Raw genomic sequence first — 15,604 nt, 5'->3', positions numbered from 1 at the left:
AGCTGGGACCCTGTGTTAAAATTTCTTCAATGAGGTGACTGATGTGAGTGACTAACCTTACTGTTTTCTTCATTACGTACACTTTTCTTTCTTTTATTTGATATACGATTACTAATTTGTAGCATATTAATTCATTGTTGTCAGGACTGTGTTGCTGCAAATTCATTAATGTGCTGTGTGTGTGTGTGTGTGTGTGTGTGGGGGGGGGGGGGGGGGGGGGGGGGGGGGGCTGTTTTGTGTTGGTGTTTTATTTGTAAAAATGAATAAATAAATATATGAAGCTAGGATGGAAGTCAAGTCAAATCAAGTTACTTAGTTGTTCCTGTAGGTAGATAAATTCTGGTGAAATCTACTTTAACCGACAAATAAAAGAGTCTAATTTGCAAAAAAATATTGTAGATAATAAAACATGATCAAAAACACCCCATGTTTCACCAATCAGGACATAAAAGAGAAAGAAATATGAATAAATGATTGTTGATTGAAATGATTAAAAAATGCAGTGAAAAAGTGAGTAAAAAAATAAATAAAAATCTGGAATAGTTAAGTAAAAATTAATTGTATGAGCAAATATTGTTTGTTTAAGTTTGTTCTGTGCAGTAATAGCAGCAGAGACAAAACACAATGGGACTAAAAACCTCCATAAAGACGGAAGAAGCATGAACTCTAAGCAAAACATGGGAGTCATTAAAGTCAGTTATCAACATTTGGTCAACATAAAAAAAAATAAAAATAAATTGTCATCGTGCATGTATAGGGGTGTTTTACTGTTACTTCTGCAGTTGTTTTGATGATATTCACTCTTCTTACCCTTAAGGAGTATGACTTCATTTTAGTTTATTAAGTTAAAGTTGTCATTGTGAGGACTGGTTTAGAACTTTACTTCTGTAAACAAAGCCCTTAAAATATCAGAATACAAACCTCCTGGTAGAAGAAGAACCCCGGCTTCCACACCTCTGACATCAGAACAAACCTCGGTGTCATTCTGTGTAACATGGTTGATGCACCAAGTGTGACATTCGCTTTGTGAGGTTGAACCGTGTGCTGTCCAGTGGTGTTAAAAAAGTTAGTAGCATTGTGAAAACTGCAGCCCCAGTACATATAATCACAGGAAATGTTGAAGCTTATACGCTCAATAGTTTCATTATCAAACATCTTTACGAAGAGAACTTTGACTTTTTCTTGTAGCAGGATCTGGATTGAATATAGGTGCAAGAGTATGACATATAAACTATCCAGAATGGTGCTCTCAGCCTTGTATTAATGTATCAGACTCACATAAAACATTAACACTGTTTACAACACTACAATATTTTCTCTTAAATTGCTGATAGTTATTTGGCTTAAATATAATTGGAAGCATTATACCTGCAATTTTACTTATTTATTTATGTTTTTTCAGTAGAGATGAACAGGGAAGTGAAAAGACAGATAATATATATACAGTCAACATTTGCAATTTTTGATTTATTTATTTTACTCAAGGACATTTATTTATTTATTTATTTACAAACTGCTTATTCCTTAAGAAGGTTAGTCATGGACAGTGCACAATTATATATTAACCTCAAAAGAAGTAAAAATGCAGGTGGCATGTTGTGGCAAAACTACTTATTTCTCCCCACAGTCCCTGGAAAGGTTCATATTCTTGATAGTTTTTCATAAAAAAAATTGAAGTAGTGAAAAAGAAAAAGTTCAATATATTACACTCACAGTTCACCCCCCATGTCCAGATAATTTTTTCCTGAGAAATTCTGTCACCCACTAAGATAAAAAAAAAAAAAATCTAAATGCATACTGTTGTACTACGCAGTAGTTCAGGGGTCAAACTCTACATCTGAATGCTTTAATTTGGTCTAAAATAGTGATTAAATCTCCAAAAAAGGTAAAATAATATCCTCTGTGCCATCTGAGAGAACAGGTGAATTTTGTTATCATGTGTTCTTTGTATGTTTTGTGCACTTCCTTTCCTCCTCTCTTTAGCCTACATACTGTACACCGCGGCATGTGTGTGTGTGTGTGTGTGTGTGTGTGCCAGTTGCTTGTGGATGAAGTCAAGCTGAAAACCAGAGGCAGAGGAGTGAAGCGCACTCGGGTGGGCTCAACTTCAAAACCTTTTGCAGACCACGACCATGCATGCAGGAGGTCTGTGCTGCAGCGCTCGGCTGCAATGATCCGATTTGACACAGAAGAGAAGAAGGTTACAGCTGGGGCGTGGTTTGGTATCACACAGAATTATCTCCTAACAAACTCCAACTAACGCAAAGAAGACGTGTTTGGCAGCTGCAACATTAAAATGGACCAAAAATGGATTCTGGCTCTGGGGATTCTGGTGTTTTATCAAAGTAAGTTCAATTGGATCTTTCTCGATGGTTTGTTCTTGTGAAATATCTGAAATAAAGTTCAATAAGTTGATTTGTACTTATTTGAATCTCCCAGAGGTTACATGTGGGGAATGTACAGTCAAGACACCATCTGTGGGAGAAGAAGTTGACATCAAATGCAACCCCAGGAACAAGGGCAGCATGGTCATCTGGTTTCGGGTCCTGGATAAAACTGGGATGCAGTTCATCGCGTCTTTCACCAACAATGGCATCTTAAAAACACCCAGGCCTTTACCTTCCACCTTCAAATCAAAGATGGAATCAAACATCCTAACGCTGATCAGATTCACAGATGAAGACTCTGGTGTTTACAGTTGTGCGTCTCTGATCGGAGGGAACGAACTGCAATTTGGCGAAATAACCCGGCTGAATCCAAGTGAGTTTTATTGAGTAAATATCATCTGGTGATTGATAATGAACAGATACAATACCTGTTTGTTTTGTCCTCCAGACAAAGCTCCAGTACAAAAGCCAGCGGTCGTCACCACCGAGCCAAACCAAGTCATCCAAACTACCACAGCGTGCACCTGCACCAGGCCACGTAAGGATCTAACATCAGCTGTTCAGTAAGTCCATCTGAATGTGTGTGAGATGATGTGGCTAAATGAAGACATGCTTTTCAGGAGATGGAAACCCCTCCATGTCGTGTCCTCTGATCATTCTGGCTCCACTGGCCGGAGGTTGTGGCCTTCTTCTTCTGGTCCTCATCGTCACCACTCTGTACTGCAACAGTGAGTCCATGTGGTTTATTTTTTTTAGAGGAACATTTCATAGAAGCCCACTGTGAAGTCTAATTTTTTTCTGCGATCAAATTTTTATTTTCATTTTCATTTCCATTTAAAAAAAATGAAGTCCAACAGAAGTATACAATATTACTGGAATGGATTCTAAAAACAAGAATACCAACAGTGGGCCCAAGACATAACAACGTGTCATGGGATACCAGAGAACACAGTGAAAGTATGATGTTAAGAAAAGAAAAGAAAACTATGAAGTCTAATTTAATAAAAGTGAATGTATTCTCCTCTTCTTGATAATGTTAGCTTAAAGTTCTTACATGTTTGTAGCAACTACATTATTTTATTTTATTTCTGTATTTGTTTTTGTAGAAATAAGAACCCGGAGATGTCCACACCATCACAAAAGAAAGTACGTATTTTCTCATTTTAAAATGTCTGTCAGTTTCAGACCTGAATTTACAGTCAATGACAGTTTTTTTTATCATAATTATTATTTTTATGTATATTTTGTGTGGATGCATTATGATATTTTTATACATTTTTATTTCACACAGACCACGGATGATGGAACCTGGAAAACAAATGAGGCCCAACAGTCATATTTGATCAGATGTGTATGCGGATCTGTCTGCGTCTGGTATTTCTGTATTCTTACATTTTTCTTAAATGATTTGTTTTTCATCTTCTATAGTGCTGTAAACTGTGATGAATAATCATCTCCTTGTTCACTGTGTGTATACATTTTAGAAGATAAAAAGAATTTTAAAAGTTTCAAAATCTTAAACGCATCATATTTTGTTGTGAATGGAAAACACATGCTATAACAATGATAATAACGTAAAAAATACCATCTATTTATGTTAATTTCACTGATGAAACATAAATATGAATATAAAATGTTAAAATAAAGTCTTCCAGTCTGCACATTTTAGGGTTTATTCCATATTTCACCCTATATTTTTACGGCCTTAATTTGACCTGTCATTTGGAAATAATAATAGAAATAATATATATATATTTTTTTTTTAAATTATTTTGCTGTTTGTTTGTTTTTGTTTTGTAAAAATACAGCTTATGAGAAGAAAAAAGCCAGACTGGTGTAATTTTAGATTACTGCCTTTTGCTGTTATTTCTAAAAATGGAGCATTTTTGATTATGCACATTTCTTTTTTTTTTTTTTTTTATGTACATTTATATGGCATCAAACTACTGAGAAAAAAAAAGATCTTTCTGTTTACAAAAATGTACAGCTTTTTTATCCAGTTGTCACTTTTTTTTTCACTTTAAATATTGTAAAATAAAGTAAATAAAACCTAATACAAAACAAGCCCTTCTTTTTGCCTCCAATGTATTATGTAATAAATTTAAATAAATAATTCATTTCTATTTGATCCACTCTGCTCAGTTTGAAATGAAGTTTAGCCATAGATGTAGAAACTAGGTTTGTTTGTTTTGAGCCCCCGAATCAAAAGGAAGTGGGCTGTAATTACAGCCTGTGAAAAGCAAGTCAGTCAAATAAGTGTGTGCAGAGCTGCATCTGTTTACACCTGGCATTAAAATGTGTCTCGACATCATTCTTTGGTGACAGTTTGTGATGAGATCTTGCTTCTGTACTTTACATGCAAAATAAATAAGCTCATCTATAGCCTAAAATTGTGCATGATTTCATTTCAGGTTGAACACAATGACTTTTAATATTTGTTTGCATGTTAAACTCAAAAGCCGGAATGTTTTCTTATTAACTGTGTTCAGTCGATATGTTTCTAATATTCTTCTATCTAAAATGACAGTTGTTTTATTGATTTTTTTAGCCTTTAGTGACAGTTAAATCGTCAAAAACATATGAATTTCTGCTGGATTATACAAACTGTGGGTATGTTCTTGCAGATCTTACACATATGAAGCATTTCTAATACATTTTCAGAGGCGTCTCAAACCACCTCCAAGTACTGTACGTCCCATGGGATCGTGTGTCCATGTGTCGTCCTACATCCATTCCTACTTTGGATCAGTACTCCGCACTTGTGATAAGATCACTAGGATGTACACTACAAATAAAAAGTTAAGGATATTCTTTATTTTTGGGCTATTTTTTTCAGTTGGGATTCTTGCATAGTGCTTTTTCCTTTTTAGTGTGTGAATTGAAACACATTTTTTAATGACCAGACATAGTTTTATTCACAAATGGCAAAAATGACAAAAAAAAAAAAAAAAAAGACAAAAAAAGAAGAAATATCCATAACTTTTTGTTTGTAGTGTATGTTAGTTTAGTCTGAACAGGACTATGGAAAGAATCTGTTCAGTTTTATAGTCTGGCTTTACGCTGATCAATGCACTTTACACTTTAATTATATTGTTATTGTGTGTTCCATGGTATTATAAAGGAACTGCTGTTTTTATGAGGTACTTTTTATAATTGCATGTGACATGTTTACCTGCTATATAAAATATTACCATTGTTATTATTATCACATTTTTTTTAATGACCAGACAGTTTTATTTACAAATGGCAAAAATTACCAAAAAAATGACAAAAAAAGAAATATCCTTAACTTTTTGTTTGTATGTTAGCTTAATCTGAACAGGACGGTACAGGGTGCTTACTCTTTATCCAAATAAAAATTCCAGACTTTTCCAAAACTATTTTTTCCCCATAGGCCTTGATTCTATATACTTTTATACTTGCACGTGTACTTTTTTGATTGACATTGCGTGTAGAAAAGATTATTTTAATAAATGTATGAATGAATAAAAGCATAATTTGCAGTAAAGTATGTTTTAAGTGCATGGATATCACACAAACAAGTTTCACTAGAATCATTCCAGTACCGCCTGATTAGTTAAGTCATATCCAGTTTTTTATATACTTTCCTTGTGTATTTCTTATCTTACCAGATTATGTGCCTTTGAGCACACTCCAAAATTCAACTATGAGAGAAACTTTTTTCCATACTTTAAGACTTTCACACAAAATTCCAGACTTTTCAAGGTCTGGAAAACAGTGTTTAAAATTTCATACTTTTTAAGACTTTCAAGACCTGTGCATGTACCTTGTTAATAGTAGTAATAATAATATTTTAACACATATTCCCATATATCTATCCATTTTTTTAGATTTTCTTCAAGTCGCACAAAACAGACAGTACACACAGCTGCTTTTAGACAGATTTTTTTTATTTTATTTTATTTAATTAGTACTCCCATCTCTCTTTTTTGACTCACACCCACACAAAACCTTTAACATGAAAAAAAAAAAGGGGAAAGTATAGTGATTGTTGACTTTACAGTTTTGCTTTAGACCTTTGAACTGTGCAAACTGTACAGTGTTGTCTTACATAGAGCAAAAAAACTCTTTTATACAGTATACAAACAAGGAAAGTTTACAAAACTTGTAACTACCTTGGTTGACTAAACGCTCTTTCAGACATTAGAAACTCGGCCAAATACATACAAAGACCCAATTTGTGACAGAATTTTTTCTCTACAGAAACTAAAAGGCATTTGTGAGAAGCTCTGAGATTAAAGCAGAACACCTCCTGGAAATCCTCCACATATTTAATAATGTAAACTACGTGTTGTCTTCAGAATAAGCGAACTAAGCTGTACACTAGTGTCTTTATGGCATCAGAGCACATGGTGATAGTAAACTTGGCTTTTCTGTGTACATCAAGATTGCACAAACATCCCGATACGATACACCCACTCGGTTCTGCTTCCACACAGCTGACAGTTCTCATTTTTCCAACCATGTGTCAATGTCACAACACCACCAGCCCGACATCCATACGTGCGGTGTTATGGTATTAGTGCATCGCTGGAAAAACAGGAAGTGTGAGCTGAGATGCACATTAAAGAATCCGACGGGCAGCGCCTTCCCTCTCACACCATCGAGCAAAACCATTTACACTTCTCTTTAACTTTCCTTTCTTCCCACAGTTTTTCTCTTTTCTTCGTCAGGTTGTCACATTCTCATTTTCTTAATCTTGCCCTAAAAAGTCTGTCATTTCATTTCAGAAACAGACCGAAACCAAAAGCTCCTCATTCTCGATTACAAGTGAAACTGAGTAAAAAGGCACTGCACGTAGAGCTGTGTGAATGCATACATGTGACTGTGTGTGTGTGTATGTGTGTGTGTGTGTGTGTGTGAAAGTGTGTGTTTCGGGTATATCTACATTTGTCTTTCATCCAGTATACATTCTTGACAATTTAGAAAAATAAATTCATTATCCAGAGAACAGCTGGTTCAGTGATGCGTCTCTGTGGCTTGGAGCACGTATTCAGCAACAACCTGCGACACAAACACAGAAAACAGTCACAATAAAAGCCACAGGTGTTTATTTTCGGCATTGTTTTTTTTTTTTTTTTATCTTGATGACGAGAACAAAGCTTACCGACTGGTCTAGCTCTTGCCTCCCTTTTTTGTAGATGATGGCACGACATCTGAGCTTAGCTGAGCAGATAGCATGTCAGCGGCAGATGGATCCTCTGCATGTTGTTTCTAAAACACAGTTAGTAGGAAGCTTATTATTGTTATTAATTATGTAAGGAGAAGGGATGGGAGTTTATAAGTTATAATTCTCACTCCTTTTCCAATATGTATTATATGTCTTATGTTTAAATGTTTTGTTTATTTATTTTTCTTCTTTTTTGACATTCATATTCAAAATAAATATATCAATCAGTCAAACACAGTTATTAAACATATTGAAAATGATAGACCCTTGAATGCAGAAATGACAGAAACACGTCTAGGAAAGTAAAGGTTCAGTGTGTACACTGCAAAAAATGATTTCTAAGAAAGTGGAAAAAAAAAAGCTTGCCAAGAAACTTTTACATAGGAAAATATTTTTATTTATAAATAAATAAATAAATAAAAGAAACTTTTTCCTAATAAGATTTTCCAGCTAATATCAAAGTGATTTTATTTCTTGTACTAAGCAGTTTGCTAAAATTCTAGCATTTTTGTCAGTTTTAAGGCACATTATAATTTTTCAGTTGATAGACTTTTTTTTTTTTTTGCTTGTTTTAAGAATTCTAGTCAAGACTTATTTTCTTGCCCCACTGGTAGAAATTTTTTTGCTCAATATAAGTCAATTTTACCAGATTTAGGAATATTAGGCTTATTACTAGTAGGGCATTTTTTGCAGTGTGGGGAATATTCAGAATCATCTGAAAATAGTGGTGTTCTCATCACCTCAGAATGAATAATTTATATCAAAATAATTCACAGATTCCATCATTTTTCTATTTGTTGGTTGAGCCTTCATGTCACTTCCTTTCTTTATTTTTGTTCGTTAGTTTGTAGTCTGTGTCCCCGAGACCATAAGTCACATCCACGTGTCATTCTATCATTTTCCATTATATGATAAAGAGCAGAGGAAATGGATGAGGTTGATAAATAAACTTACAATTCTAATACAAAAATGTTGGTGATAGCTAACGTTAGCACCTTAGCTAACTAATGTTGGACTTTAATAGATTCCAGTGATATAGAATATGGCTTTTAAAATACATCTGGCTGGTTTTAAATGTTATGGCAAGTGATTTTTTCTTAACTGGATAGTAGGTCAGATTTGACCTTGGTAAGGTATATTACCTTCTCTCATTAAGTTTGGGCCTGGACTGGAGTTAATATCAATTTAAATAAAAAACGTAGATTGGACAAACATCACTGGCTCTAATGAGGAGCAGATCTGATGTATAATTTCCCCTCTAGATATCACTAAATATTACACACTGAACCTTTAACATTCCATTAAGTAGGTGGAGCAGAGTGCATCACATGCAGGAGGGCAGAATCCACATATGGAGACGTTTATTTCTGTGTTTTTCACTCATATTTCTGTTCATGTCCAGTGCATTTCCACTTCAGTGCTTCATGCAGCAGGCACTTTGCTTACTTTAGACTTTGACTTTGACTTGCTCTTGCCCTGTAACAAAGTTGAGACCTTGGTTAGACTCAACCTGGTGAGAGAGCCTAGTGAAAGTCCTCTAGAGGGCGCCATGTAATAATGAAACCTAGAGTGTGTTCCTTCAGAGTTCATATTTGTGAACTGCCATGACAACAGGCCTTTACCAACAGATCTCACTGTATATTTGGATTTAAGTGACTTTTTATGTTTTGTTTTTATGTCAGTTTATGGAACAATCTGACATTCTGTCTTTTTACCTTTGGTTTGTCTGTCTTTGATTTTTGCTCCATTGCTTCTGGTAACAGAGTACCAGAGAGGACATCCAGGACCATACCTGCCACCGGCTGCAAAGAGAGAAAACAATGACACAAACAATCCTATTAATCAGTGCGACTGTCTTAGACTGTAATGTATTTGTGCACCAAACAGTTGTCTTTTTGTCAACTTTTGCAGGTAATATTAAGATGGAGCAGTCATTCCTGAATACAACACACCACACACTGCTCTTTAATCCAAAATATCATTCGGCAAGAATAATATAAGCTGTATGAATAAACATTCTGAAATATGGACATAACATTTTCAATTTTTCAACAGTTATAAATTTGACATTTGTGTTTGGTTTCTGATTTTAGTTTCAGTTCATTTCTGAGTGTTGAAGTATTTTTATTTTGTGGAATTGACTGGTTTTAGTTTAACAAGGAAACCCATGGTTTACAGAGGTTTAAAAGGATAGGATGCAAAAAATGCATTATTTTGAACCTTTGTTTATTATAGGCCTCAATGTGTGGTGGCCACAGACCTACGAGGAAAATTAAGCTAACTTTACCTCCTTGTAGTTTGAATTCATTTTCCATTGTTTACTATAGGATTTATTTTTAGTTTTTCTGTTTTCAACACTTTATATCACATAGCATATTTATTTTTCACCATTACATACCATTAAGTCTCATTTTATAATAAAACAAGTGGTGCCAGGCACAACAAACCCCGCCCCTCGCAAATATTGTAGCTTATTTTGGCATCGATCCAGCTGATGTCATCATGTCTACGCATGTGGTGATGTCAGCATATCAATTGCCTCTATATATGTGCCAAGTTTGAAGTAAATTGAAACTAAATTTATGTTTTTATAGACATTTGAAATTTCACCCATTATAAGTAAATGGGAGAAAAAAAAGATTTAAAAAATTCATAAAAAATTGAACTTTGACCTACTTTTCCTGAAATGTAACCACATCTGAGTCACTGGCAATCTATAAACCCAATTTGGTATGAATTCAACCAATTGTTTTGCTGCTACAGACATGTGAAATTTTGCCCATTATAAGTAAATGGAGAAAAAAAGATGTGGAAAATGCATAAAAAATTTAAACTTTGACCTACTGTTCCCAAAGTGTAATGACATCTATTCTGGGTCACTGGTAATCTATAAACCAAATTTGGTTTGAATTCAACTAATAGTTTTGCTGCTAGAGTGTTAGCAAAAAAACGAAGAAACAAACCAAACCAAAAACAAATACCCCTTGCTTCCCCTTAGCGGGGTGGGGTAATAATAATAACCCTGGTATGAACACATTGCCTTAAGATATTTGTGCATCGACTGCAGAATCACATACTGCTACATTGTGCAGTTGTAGTTTTGTGGTGTGTTTTCCTGTTACCTTCAGGGGCTCTGCATCCATTTCAGGAGGTTCCAGCTTTGTTGTGTCTGCAGATGATGTGACGGGTGCAGGAGGAGTACTGGAGAAGTCACTAGACAGCAGATCCAATGCTGTTTTATCATCCATAGATTTCTATAAAGCAGATAAAGACAGAACATTGTGTGACTGTGTTTTGTATCTACATCATTTCATCATTACTATATTGTGTGTATGAAGAACTCACTTCCTTGGGTGTTGTAGGTCCTTTAGCCTTTTCTTCTGCCATTTTCTGTGGATGTGCATTAGAAGGAAATTAAAGCAACAAGGTACTACACATTTAAGAAAACACTGAAATAAAAATATTGTATTTTATCCAGTTTTTGCAAATATAAAATACACAGTAAAATGTGGTGTTTACTTTCAGATCTTCCTCTGTGGGTCTGTACTCTGGCGGCAGCGTATCATCTCTCTCTCCCATCTTAATCAGCCTTTCTTCAACAGCCTTTTTCTCCTGCAACAACAACACGTTAGGTCACCTTTAACCCATAAAGACCCAAAAACCCACTGGCAACCAAAAGCATCTACTGATCTAGAAAGTCTAATACCTGTTGATCCATTAATCCTATCAATACATGTAAATAATTGGTATAAAATACAGTTTGTCGTCTTTTCATGGTCATCAGATATGACCCATTTGGACGTTCAGAGGCTCTGTAGTTACCATGGGAACACTGTCATCTTCTACAACACTGATTCACCAGTAAAACCCATGGAGTTGGATCAATAACAGTGGATGGAGACACTTGTTTTATGGATATCTTTGCTGAAAAAGTCACTTTTTCTTCAGTTTACTCTATTTTGATTTAATAACCTTGAACATCTAAATTAAATATAGGAAATTAAGTATAGGGAAATACATGATTTACAATGAAAAATGCAAAATACAGTGGGTAATATTAAAATAAATGCTGATAGATAACTTAAGAAAGGATAAATAGAGATTAAAAAAAAAAATCATTTGGGAACGGCCAGAAAAGTAGCACTGGGTCTTTATGGGTTACATTTACAAATCGAATATAAATAATGTTTTAGAAGCGTGCTGATTACCTTTACAATGTCTTTGGCTGGAACAGTGGGTTCAGGTTGGGGGGTGGGTGCGATATCCTTCAAGGTGTCTGATAGAGCGTCCAGAGCATTGTCTGCTCCGGCTGCAAGCTAAGCAAAGAAAACACAAACAGAAAGGGTTTTATGTGCCTGAAGAGTCTAATTTGGTCATGAATGCTCTGGTTTTACTTGAACCTTTACCTCTGGGGTGGTTTCAGCAGCAGCAGTGTTCACGGACGGGGCAGTAGTAGCACAGGCAAAGTCTCCGGCCAGAGCATCCAGAGCAAAGTCTGCAGGAGCCTGAGAGAGAAACGCAGCAGAGATTGGTATCTGTCAGGTCTAAATGCATACATAATTCCACTGTAAGAAGGTTTATTTTAGTTTGGGCTGCAGGAAAAGGATCTGCATGGTACCTGTGCAGGAGGAGCTGAGGGTGTGACGACAGGAGCCTGGACAGCAGGGGCTGCTGAGGGGGTCAGGAAGTCTCCAGACAAAATGTCCAGGGCTTCACAGGTTCCCATGGTGGGCTGCAGGACAAAGGATGAACAAGATTTAACATAAAACATCAGACACTTTTCATTTAAACTAAATGTATGTGTCGATTTCAAGCAGTGTTTCCAGAACAGGGTGGTTAACTGTTAACCTTTAGCACCCAGTTTGCATCTTTTTTACATTATCATTTTAAGTATGGATAAAGAAAACCAAAATAGTGTTTCTCAAAGTAGGTCAGACAGTCATAAATGTATCTATTTACATTTTATATAGCTATATTTACAAGTGCAAACGTACAGATGGGAACCGTTCATGCAAATAAAACAATATTATATTATATCCATTTCTCTTTCCAACATTAGCCTTGTGCCAATAGATTGTGACACATCATGTTAATCTGTCATAAATCAATCACATTACTCAAAACAACTGTCAATGTTACCACTTCACTTAGTTTATTAAACAACCAGGTAACTGCTGAGCCAGGAATATGAGACTTTTCTATCAATGATTTCAATAAGGATCAATACATTAAGTTCTAAACATGATTTATACATTTATATCATAAATTTATATATGAATGTATTTACAAATATATTAAAAAAATCAATTATTTGTGTTGTTGCTGTCATGTAGATGCAAATTTATGTGGATATTGTTAATGTGAATATAGCACATACAATGGCTATGATGCAAATTAGTGACATTAGGCATAACTGACATAATAGAAATTAAACACATTTTCCAGTCTCTAGGTATGTATATTAATATATTAATGCAACTATTGATCAGTTGCTCCAATCAACAATCCAAACTAAACAAAAATGACCAAAAAATCAGTAGAAGGTCATAAAATTAATAACACCATTACCGAAACCAGTTGTTGAATCTGATCCATGAATGTCAGGGATCATAGAAAATCAGCAAACATGTACATTCGTAAAGAGTGTTGAGCAGCACCTCATCATGAAAACAGTGGAAAATTGAGGCAAATTTGCAACAATACTCTTCAAGACATTAAAATATGACAGACTGACCGAAAGTCCACATTAGACCAGTTGTTTTACTGTTTTTTGGAAGGTTTTGAGATCAATTATATGAAAAGTAAACATGCTATCAAATGCAATTTGAGTAAAATAACCCCTTGATTACAATTACAAAAGTGGAATTAACACAATACAAGTTAAAATGGGTTTCACTATATTACTATGAAAAAAGTCTGAAGAATTGATGTTGTACTTGTATGTTGTGGGGATATACAGGGTGGGGAAGCAAAATTTACAATGAACATTTAGTTGTTTTTTTCTCAGCAGGCACTACGTCAGTTGTTTTGAAACCAAACATATATTGATGTCATAATCATACCTAACACTATTATCCATACCTTTTCAGAAACTTTTGCCCATATGAGTAATCAGGAAAGCAAACGTCAAAGAGTGTGTGATTTGCTGAATACACTCGTCACACCAAAGGAGATTTCAAAAATAGTTGGAGTGTCCATAAAGACTGTTTATAATGGAAAGAAGAGAATGACTATGAGCAAAACTATTATGAGAAAGTCTGGAAGATACTATTAAAGAAGAATGGGAGAAGTTGTCACCCCAATATTTGAGGAACACTTGCACAAGTTTCAGGAAGCGTGTGAAGGCAGTTATTGAGAAAGAAGGAGGACACATAGAATAAAAACATTTTCTATTATGTACATTTTCTTGTAGCAAATAAATTCTCTTGACTTTCAATAAACTAATTGGTCATACACTGTCTTTCAATCCCTGCCTCAAAATATTGTAAATTTTGCTTCCCCACCCTGTAGATAAATGTATGTACGTATGTATGTGTATATGAATGAATGAGTGTGTGTGTTTGTGTGTGAATAGATATATAAATAGATTAGATTAGATTAGATTTAATTTATCGGTCCCTGTGGGGAAATTCGTCTTCACTGACTGAAACATTACAGGAAAAAGACATTACATAATATACAAGAAAAAGATAACAAAATAAATATAAAAGAGTATTGTAAAGGGAAGAGACACATATATATTATTAATAATATTTTAGGGAGAGGGGGTGGGATTAAATAAATTGCACTTCTTCCCACCCCTTCTCAGGCATGTAAATGGAACTATTGTGTTCTTCTGTCTAAGATTGTTATGATTGTTGATATTTGTATTATTATGCATGTTTTGTTTGTTCGCATATATGTTAAATTTCTTTGCATGTTCGGAATAAATCACTAAATCAAAATCAAATCAAAATAAAAAAACTAGGACTCAAACACTTCCGATGGGCTCTAAAAGCACTGGTTTTAAACGGTACTAAATATACAGTATGTTTAATCAGAATTATGAGGTGGTATAATTTGTTTTCTGTATTGGCTTGAAAAACTGGCTCCTCAACTATCAGACAGTTAAAGCGACACCTAATCCACGGATCTCACCTCAGGTTTCGGAGCAGGCAGCTTCTTCAGCTCCTCCTCATTGAACCTGTATTCTGGAGGGAGTGTGTCATCCCTCTCTCCAACACGTACACCCTTCTCCTTCTTCAGTTTGTCCTCCTGCGAACAGGTAAAGACACAACCGCAACATCAGGAAACATTCTGGAATCATAAACTACGGCGTCTACATCAGCGAGCGTTTGTCCTCCTACCGAGACGATGTCCTCGGGCCTGAGTTTGGGGGGTTCTGGTTTTGGTTCATCTGCTGCCAGTGTGTCTCCAAGAGCAGAGAGAGCATCCAGAGACATGGAGTCAGTCTGAGGAGAGACGACCAGGTTTGGAAAGGGTTTAACGTTAAAAATTCAGAGACAGACTACAAAATATAAGGGTAAATGAGCTGAATGTCACCTCATGAGTCTTGGGTTTGGGGCCAGCGGTGGGCTTTCCTGTTCCAGGTGTCATTATATCAAATTTCGTCTGAACAGGAGGAGGAGGACACACAGCGATAGGAGGAACTGCAGGGGATTTCTACAAAAATAAATAAATAAACCATTATCTCCACTCATTATAATTACACACAACTATATGTTTCCACACTTATTATGTATATTTCTTTAATTATATTTCATTTCATTTATTTATTCACATATCTATTAAAAATGGAAAAACCTTACATTTTTCATTTACATTATGTGAAATGGGACATCCTGGGAAGCTGAGGAGCTTTTTCAGAGGGGCCCAGGCACAAAGAATAAATAACACATGTAACAATAACGCAACACATTTTACATTTAGACAAACCCAAAAATCCCCCCCCCCCTTTCAAGCACTCACACTCTCACATAGTACAGGTTTACATGATAAGCACACTGATCCACAGTCTCTCACACAC

General features: G+C 35.2%; 2 protein-coding genes across 21 annotated transcripts in view; one reads left to right on the top strand and one right to left on the bottom strand.

The window, feature by feature from the left end:
- cd8a (CD8a molecule) lies at positions 1-4,759 on the top strand. Its single transcript, XM_030134761.1, has 7 exons — positions 1-43; positions 1,984-2,345; positions 2,440-2,760; positions 2,836-2,925; positions 3,008-3,115; positions 3,494-3,533; positions 3,679-4,759. Exons 2-7 carry the CDS (start codon positions 2,297-2,299, stop codon positions 3,728-3,730), a joined length of 660 nt encoding a protein of 219 aa, XP_029990621.1. The 5' UTR covers positions 1-43; positions 1,984-2,296; the 3' UTR covers positions 3,731-4,759.
- A 1,518-nt stretch (positions 4,760-6,277) lies between these two features.
- Positions 6,278-15,604, bottom strand: part of cast (calpastatin) — a 72,869-nt gene continuing 63,542 nt past the window's right edge. For 12 of the 20 annotated variants that reach the window (XM_030134806.1, XM_030134795.1, XM_030134797.1 and 9 more), the window contains 13 exons: positions 15,121-15,240; positions 14,925-15,029; positions 14,716-14,832; positions 12,197-12,310; positions 11,985-12,083; positions 11,787-11,894; positions 11,098-11,190; positions 10,924-10,968; positions 10,701-10,832; positions 9,294-9,380; positions 9,025-9,054; positions 7,516-7,622; positions 6,307-7,412 (listed from right to left, as the gene is read on the bottom strand). In XM_030134806.1, the coding sequence (XP_029990666.1) occupies positions 7,524-7,622; positions 9,025-9,054; positions 9,294-9,380; positions 10,701-10,832; positions 10,924-10,968; positions 11,098-11,190; positions 11,787-11,894; positions 11,985-12,083; positions 12,197-12,310; positions 14,716-14,832; positions 14,925-15,029; positions 15,121-15,240 (1,149 nt within the window). In that variant the 3' untranslated portion in view covers positions 6,307-7,412; positions 7,516-7,523. Of the gene's footprint in view, positions 7,413-7,515; positions 7,623-9,024; positions 9,055-9,293; positions 9,381-10,700; positions 10,833-10,923; positions 10,969-11,097; positions 11,191-11,786; positions 11,895-11,984; positions 12,084-12,196; positions 12,311-14,715; positions 14,833-14,924; positions 15,030-15,120; positions 15,241-15,604 lie in introns of all 20 variants that reach the window. The other 8 variants (XM_030134793.1, XM_030134802.1, XM_030134789.1 and 5 more) reach the window with 2 other exon arrangements.

Source organism: Sphaeramia orbicularis, chromosome 5, assembly GCF_902148855.1.
Source record: "Sphaeramia orbicularis chromosome 5, fSphaOr1.1, whole genome shotgun sequence".
NCBI lineage: Eukaryota > Metazoa > Chordata > Actinopteri > Kurtiformes > Apogonidae > Sphaeramia > Sphaeramia orbicularis.
This window is presented reverse-complemented; position numbering and strand designations above follow the sequence as displayed.